This window comes from Otolemur garnettii, unplaced genomic scaffold (genome assembly GCF_000181295.1).
Source record: "Otolemur garnettii isolate 467f Iridium unplaced genomic scaffold, OtoGar3 scaffold00131, whole genome shotgun sequence".
Lineage (NCBI taxonomy): Eukaryota > Metazoa > Chordata > Mammalia > Primates > Galagidae > Otolemur > Otolemur garnettii.
The window spans coordinates 3044921-3052871 of NW_003852526.1; the positions used below are offsets into that span (position 1 = coordinate 3044921).

The 7951-nt window shown below is 38.0% G+C and overlaps 1 protein-coding gene across 1 annotated transcript; it reads left to right on the forward strand.

Moving 5' to 3' along the window:
- The first annotated feature begins 639 nt into the window (after nucleotides 1-639).
- Nucleotides 640-1669, forward strand: CCDC54 (coiled-coil domain containing 54). The gene has a single exon (XM_003798194.2). It carries the CDS (start codon nucleotides 640-642, stop codon nucleotides 1609-1611), a length of 972 nt encoding a protein of 323 aa, XP_003798242.1. The 3' UTR covers nucleotides 1612-1669.
- Nucleotides 1670-7951: the final 6282 nt, after the last annotated feature.

Consider the following 7951-nt stretch of genomic DNA (forward strand, 5'->3'; position numbering starts at 1 on the left):
AGGAGACTCACTTGAGCCCAGGAGTTGGAGGTTGCTGTGAGCTGTGATGCCAGAGCACTCTACCCAAGGGGATAGCTTGAGGCTCTGTCTCAAAAAAAAAAAAAGGAAAATATAATTGTTTTTCTTACAAAATATGTTATTTATGTTAACATGTAGTGGGTTTTTATTTGAATAAATTAATAAGCAAATATCTGAAGGCTTTCTTCATTTTAATTTCTAATATGGAATATTGATAGGTACAACCTACAGGAACAAAAGTTCTGTGGTTCTCAAGTTTTATAAGTGAAAAAGAGCCTAATGACCACACCTTTGGAGAACCACTGCCTACAGTTAAATATGTTCTACTATTTGGTCACTAGTCATTATGACATCAGTATCAGGGCAGTGACTGCCTTCAGGATCTCATGCAGATGGCCATTATTCCAGAGTTCTCCAGCTGGGCTGTCCTACAAGAAGCTAACCACCTGAGAGTACCTACTGTTGCTACTGATGCCACTCATAGGACCTTCCATGATGTTACCAGGAAAGACATTTAGCAAATATTAACAGTAAGAGAAAGACCATTTCATTTTGCTGTTGTTTCTTCCTGTCAATCTAGTCATGTTTTCCAATACTTCAGCTCTTGTTTCAGCATAAAAGATGTATAAATTTCATACGAAAAGGGTAAAAGCTGCTGCTGGGCAAATGTGGACTTCAAATCTCTCCAAGATCAGAAAATCTCTCAAAAATGTTTACCATAAATGTAAGGTTCAGCACCTGTATCCAACTATAACTTCCTATAACTGTGAGCAAGACATTAGTTGTGAAGAAGAGATGAGTCTTACAATAATGCTCCAAGATGTTAAAACTGCCCAAGCTACCCTCCTCAACCAAATGACTGATGTTGTGGGTGCAATATCAAAAATCCAGGAAAAATTTGACATTTATCAGAAGCAGATAGAAGTACTGGAAACTAGAGTGAATGTTAATGAAGACATACAATCCACAGCAACTAAAAGTACTCTTTCTCTGAAGGAAGACCTGGAAGCTTTAACAAAGAAGGTGACAGAATTGGAAAACCAGAATTCTTGCTCCAGCTTACATTGTTTAGGGGTTCTAGAGGGAGAAAAAAGTAAAGAAATCATGAAATTGCTTCACAAACTCATACAACCAGAAACTCTAAAGAACACATCAGCTTCTGCAGGCTCTGAAATACCTTCAGCAAGACCAGAGAAGGTGCCCAAGTGTTCAAAACCCACTGATAATCTTGAGGAAGAAACAATTTCTCCCCAAATTAAAACTCCAAAGAAAAATAACCATCAAAATGCATTGAGAAGGTTTAAAAAAGCAAAGTCAAATATTTACATTTACCCAGACTTTCCTACATGGATCAAGCTAACTTTTGTTCACGGAGGAAAGTGGACATTTTTCCTCAGAGCCACCAAGTTAGAAGAATTCATCCAGTGGCTTCTTTCAAGGCCAACCAGTCTTCCTGAAGAACCACAGCTCATGACTCTGAGATATGGTCCATTCACTGGACCAATTGTAAGCCTGACCACAATCTGTCTCTCTGTTTTCAACTATATTTCTTGCCTTTTCGGTTTCTCAAAAGAAGAAATAACTCGTCTCTAGAGTTATTTTCTGCTTTGCTAGGTACTAAATAAACGTAACTTGGTTGCTCCAAGCATTCACACATCTTTGGGAGCTGTGAACTCCTTGGTAGTTTGCTAACCGTGGGCATACCATCTGCAAGATGTCCATGCATCTACAGTAAGTTGAGGCATCTGATCTCAATGTAGTATTGTGATCCATTTTCTGTCAACATTTTTGTCTTCTCAAAGATAGTTCATGAGGAGTCATTCTGTGTTCATAGATAATTCAACGCGGAGAATGAAGGGGTCAGGGGAATGTGAAACAAATTTGGTAGCCCCCAGGTCAGTTCTCTAGGCACTTTATCCTAGTGGCCTTTTGTAGATAAGATCTGTGAGACCAAAAACAGACTCTACTGACAAAATTTTAAATAGTATAGAGTGAAAAAGAAACTGACTATAAAGGCTACTAAAGTTAGCACTATAAACATGAAGGGGATTAAAAGGACAAGTTACTGTAAATATTAATTCTAAGAAATGTTTTTCTTTTTTCGACTTCAGCTTCATTTCTATCAAGAAATTAGATAAGAGGGAAAAAATATGGTACTAGATAATTTTTACATTTTCATGAAAGGAGACAAATACTATGTTCTGTATGTTTGATGCAGAAGAAAAGAGAATATTGTGACCTAATTTAAATCTTAACACTGTAATACCACAAACTCTTATATGACAAAGGTTTGTTCTTTCTTTTTGTATAAAACATATATCCAGGGTGAGCTTCATTTTTAGACATAATAGTGGTTCTTATTGCAATGTAACTTTTCTAAACATCATGCAGATTACCTGCAAAAAATATTTTCTTCACCACTTAACTCAGGCGAAGAAATCTACTGGTAATCAATCACTCTTCTGGGGTCATATGCTGTTCAACTAAAAATAATTTTGGTAAATTTACTACTTTTAATTTGAAAGGAGCAGTAGGAGGAGGTGGCTCACATCTGTAATCCTAGTACTTTGGGAGGCCAAGACTGGAGGTTTGCTTGAAGCCAAGAGTTTGAGACCAGTCTGAGCAAGAGCAAGACCCTATCTCTATGAAAAATTAAAAAAAAAAAAATTAGCTTGTTTGGTGGTGAGGCTATTCAGCAAGAGGACCACTTGAGCCCAGGACTTTGAGGCTGCAGTGAGTTAGGAAGACATCACTGCACTCTTGCAAGGATGACAAAGTAAGACCCTATCATGATATATATAATTTGAAAGGAAGGGGAGACTTTGGCACCTAGCTAAGAACAACCCAATTTCAAAGAGGAAAAAGGATCTAAGGTAGGTATAGTGAAAACTAAGAGAGAAATACAACCATAAGACACAATTTTGTTTGGTGCCAGTCTGGGAATAATTATTACATACCATGGATTTTTTCATTACAAATACATTTTCTGTCACAAAAAAGAAAAAAAGAAAAAAGATGTATATACAGCTAGCAAGAAAATAAGCATTTTATTTGATCCTTCTTCACAAATGTGTACACTCTTAACTTTTGAAATTTGAATATGCAAAATACATAACAAAAGCAAGGGAATATATGATATGAATTTGTTTAAAAATGAGATAACTGGGCAGCACCTGTGGCTCAAAGGAGTAGGGCACTGGCCCAATATACCAGAGGTGGTGGGTCAAACCTGGCTCCAGGCCAAAAACTGCCCCCCCCCAAAAAAATATCAGATAACTGTGCTTACAATATAAAATATTTTCCCCCAAAAAAATATCAGATAACTGTGCTTACAATATAAAATATTGTTTTAGTAAAGGCCACTAGCTATCTCTGTGTATTTATTCACCATTAGAGAAGTTTGTAAGAAACAGCTGGAGCTCTAGTTTAGGCACATTTGAGTATGATGCCCACATCAGGAGAGTGACTAGGGAAGGTAGGCTGTGACACAGGCAAATGACATCACAAATGGCTTCTAGGAAAGAAAAAAGGTGACTCAGCTGGCATATGCCTGGGTCATCCGACTCTCTCTATATTAGAACCTATTTCACCGTCCCCCCTCAAGTACCCCTTTAGACAATACTTAGAAGTTTTTAGACAGGCAAATAGTATAGGGAAACAGCACAAGCTTAGGGAGCCCAAGACCTAAGTTCTAAATCCTACACTTACAAGTTCTAATATGTCACGTCACATAGGTTTGTTCTGTCGGCCGTAAAAAGGGAATCATTGGCTAAACACAGTGGCTCACGCCTGTAATCCCAGAACTCCGGGAGGCTAAGGCAGGAGGATTGCTTGAGGCCAGGAATTTCAAGACCAGCCCAAGCAAGAACAAGATCCCATCACTATCAAAAAAATTAGCCAGACATGGTGGCACATACCTGTAGTCCTGACAATGCCACTGCACTTTAGCCTGGATGAAAGAGCAAGACCCTGTCTCAAAAAAAGCAAAACAAAACAAGAATCATTATATTGATTTAGTAAATGTTTTTTCATTTCAGTGCTCACTAATTGCAAGGGATCATGGAAAATACACAGAAATTAGGAGACATTCCTCATGTTAGAAACAAAAACATTAAATGGGATAGATAAAATATATACACTAATAATTGTTATGCACAATAGATGGAAATGGGCAGCACAGCTCAGCGCCCGTAGTACAGTGGTTATGGTGCCAGCCACATGCTCTGAGTCTGTCAGGTTCAAGCCCAGCCCAGGCCAGCTAACCAACAATGACAACTGCAAAAAAAAAAAAAAAAAAAAAAAGGACTCTAATAAGCTACTAAGTAGCCTGTAGTCCCAGCTACTTGGCAGGCTGAGGCAAGAGAATCACTTATGCCCAAGAGTTGGAGGTTGCTGTGAGTTGTGACACCCCTGCAATCTACCAAGGGTGACATAATAAGACTCTGTCTCCAAAAAAAAAAGTGTCCCCCTGGTATCAATGAAGAAATGGGGTAGATGAGCCCCAGACTAAGGAGATAAGGTAAGGAGGAGGTGGTGAGGACAGCGTAGGAGGCAGAAGGAAAAACAGGAGCACAGGAGTGGGGGCTGGCATGGAACACGGAACATAAAAGCCACTGAGTATTATGTAATTGTAAAGTACATTTCAGCCCTTTATAGATCTCATTTTTCTCTTCAGGTATTCCCTCCATGTTCATTTTTTTTTTTTTATCTACATAGATTATTAGAGGGGGAGAAATTGACTCTACATGATTTTCTCAGGATCTCAGACTTTCCCTAGAGATGAGTCTGTTCATCCTGTTAATGAATTAAGTTCCCTGTGAGGAAAGGGAGGATTTTGCTTCTGAGTCAATTATTTATTATCACCACTTAGGCAAGATCTCACACGACTTGTTAAAATTATAACTCAGCTTATAACCACGTGTGAGCAAATAACTTTTCCCCAATCCTGGCTTTCAAATTCACCTGTTCTCTCCAGCTCACTTCCATCCCTCCTGGCTCAGAGGAGATGGTGTGTGTCTCTTGTCCATGCTCCTTCTCTGGGCTTGAAGGGTCTGCCCCAGTCATTCCCCTTCTTCCCTCCATCTTAATTTCTCCATCTGAATACAAAGAATCATCTATTAGTTCTTTGTACTCAGCTTGCAAAAGTATTCACTAGGTTACCCTGTCACGATGTTCCCCTCTTGTCCTGATGATTTGCCACCATCTTTTTTTTTTAACTTCAGAATATTATGGGGCTACATAGGTTGTGCTTACGTGAATTACATTTAGTCAGAGTTATAAGTGTGACCATCGTCTTGTGCATTGTACCCATTAGGTGTAAATTTTCCCCTCCCCTCCTGCTTCCTCCCATGTTAGGTTTAAGTCTTTTACTCATCATGAATTAATTTTCATGAGTGGTGAGAGGTACGAATCCTGTTTCAGTCATTTACATGTGGCTATCCAATTTTAGCAGCACCATTTATTGAATAGAGATTCTTTTCCCCAGCATATGTTATTATTTGTTTTGTCAATGATCAGACAGAAATATGATAATTTTATGTCTGAGTATTCTGTTCTGGAGTATTCTGTTCTGATCCATTGGTCTATGTATGTCTTTATTCTTGTGCCAGTACTATGCTGTTGTGTCACTATAGCCATGTAGTATAGCTTGAAGTCTAGTATAATGTTGCCTCCTGATTTGTCCTTTTTGTTGATGGTTGCTTTGGCTATTCAGGCTTTTTTCTGGTTCCATATGAAGTACAGAATTATCTTTCCTAGATCTGCAAAAATTGATGTTGGTATTTTAATAGGGATTACATTGAATCTATAGATTATTCACAGAACATTCCCTAAGACTGATCACATCTTAGGCCACAAAACAGGTCTCAACAAATTCAAAAATAGAAATTATACCATACATCTTCTCACACCACAGTAGAATAAAATTAGAAATCAACTCCAATAGAAACACTCAATTCTACACAGAGTCATGGAAATTAAGCAACCTACTGCTAAATGATTATGGGGTCAAGTAAAGGGGCAAACTTATAACTTTGACTCAGTCTGTATGAAAAAGTATGTAAACAAAATATTTACACCTCCTAATATTCTTAAATAAAAAATTAAAAGATCAAAAGAAATTGATAGCCCTTTTGCTAGATTAACCAAGAACAGAAAAGAAAGGACTCTAATAAGCTCAATCAGAAAAAAAAAAGGAAATATTACAACTGATACCACAGAAATACAAAATGTCATTTTTGAATATTATAAAAACCTCTGTGCATATAAACTGGAAAATGTTGAGGAAATGAACAAATACTTGGAAACACACATCCTCCCTAGGCTTAATCAGGAAGAAATAGAACTCCTAAACAGACCAATGTAAATCAACAAAATTGAGGCATCAATAAAAAAACCATCCCACAAAAAAAGTTCTAGACGAGATGGTTTCACAGCTGAATTTTACCAGATCTACAAAGAGGAATTGGTACCTATAATGCAGAAATTACTTCAGAATATCAAGAAGGAGGGAATCCTCCCCAATTCATTCTACAAAGCCAATATCACCTTGATATTAAAGCCAAGAAAGGGCACAACAAAAAAAGAACACTGCACACCAATATCCCTTATGAATATAGATACAAAAAGTATCAGTAAAATTCTGCTAGCAAACTGAGTTCAGAAGCACATCAAATAATAATCCACCATGATCAAGAGGCTTCAAACCCAGGGATGCAAGGATGGTTCAACATGTGCAAATCTATAAGTGGGACTGATCTCATGAACAGAAGCATGTAGCAGGGGTCCTCAAACTTTTTAAACAGGGGGCCAGTTCACTGTCCCTCAGACCATTGGAGGGCCGGACTGAGGTCCCTGGGATGAGTCGGCTGCTAAGCAGGACAGGCAGCGGTGGCAAAAACACCTGTCAGGCTGGATAAATGTCCTAAGCCAGCTGCATGTGGCCCGCAGGCCAGATTAAGGATGCCTGGTCTATAGTATACATAAGTCAAATATGAAAACCTTTGTACATTCACCAGAATGTCTTAAACCATTGTTGTGGCAATTGAACACATTTATTAAAGAGAAATATTACTGAAAAAAGCAAGAACATTCAGAGAAAAACAGCTCTTAGAATAGTTATGTATTAAACATTTATTATGTATTAGGCACTATGCTAGTTTGGTGTATAATGATGACCCTCAAAGCTATGTAATTTTGGCAAATTCCTTAAACCTTGTGTTCAGTTTTCTCAACTCTAAATTCAGAACTATTTGGGTCATGAGACTGTTGTGTTAATTAAATAAGATCATGAGTGTGACTGACCAAGAACAGTGCCTGACTTAGTAGGTACCTAACATATGGCAGCCATTTCCTGCCCTTTCTAGGCTAAATGCTAATGGGGAGCATGAAGATGAATAAGACACAAGCCCTGCCTCAAGCAGCTCACATTTAGGACTCTGCCCCTTTTGTCAGCTATAAAGGACTCTAGACAAATAACAAACCAAGTGACAAGCTAAATACAAAAGCTCCAAACCAAATCTTAATTTCCCCATCCAAAGACAGTGTGATAAGAATAAGACAGGGTGTGAAGCTCTCCTCCTGGTCTGGGCATTCAACCAATATTCCATCTGCAACAGCCATTGGCCAACCTTTAATTGCACTCTGTGTAAATAAGCAGCAAAGAAAGGGATTTGCAGGGAAGGAAGGTTGAGCTAAGATAAATAATTTAGTTCAATTTGAAACACTTGCATAGACAGACTCTAAGAGCATTCTTTTCATTTGAAAATAATATTCACCAACAATTATTGAAATCTGACTCTATACTAGGAACTGTCTGAACTGGGTGTGAACAAATAGTATGAAAAGACTCCAGTCCTGAAGGAACATACTTTCAAAAGATGTTCTTTCCAGTTGCCAATTATTTTGATCTGTTGCTTAGACTTGGATTGGAAAA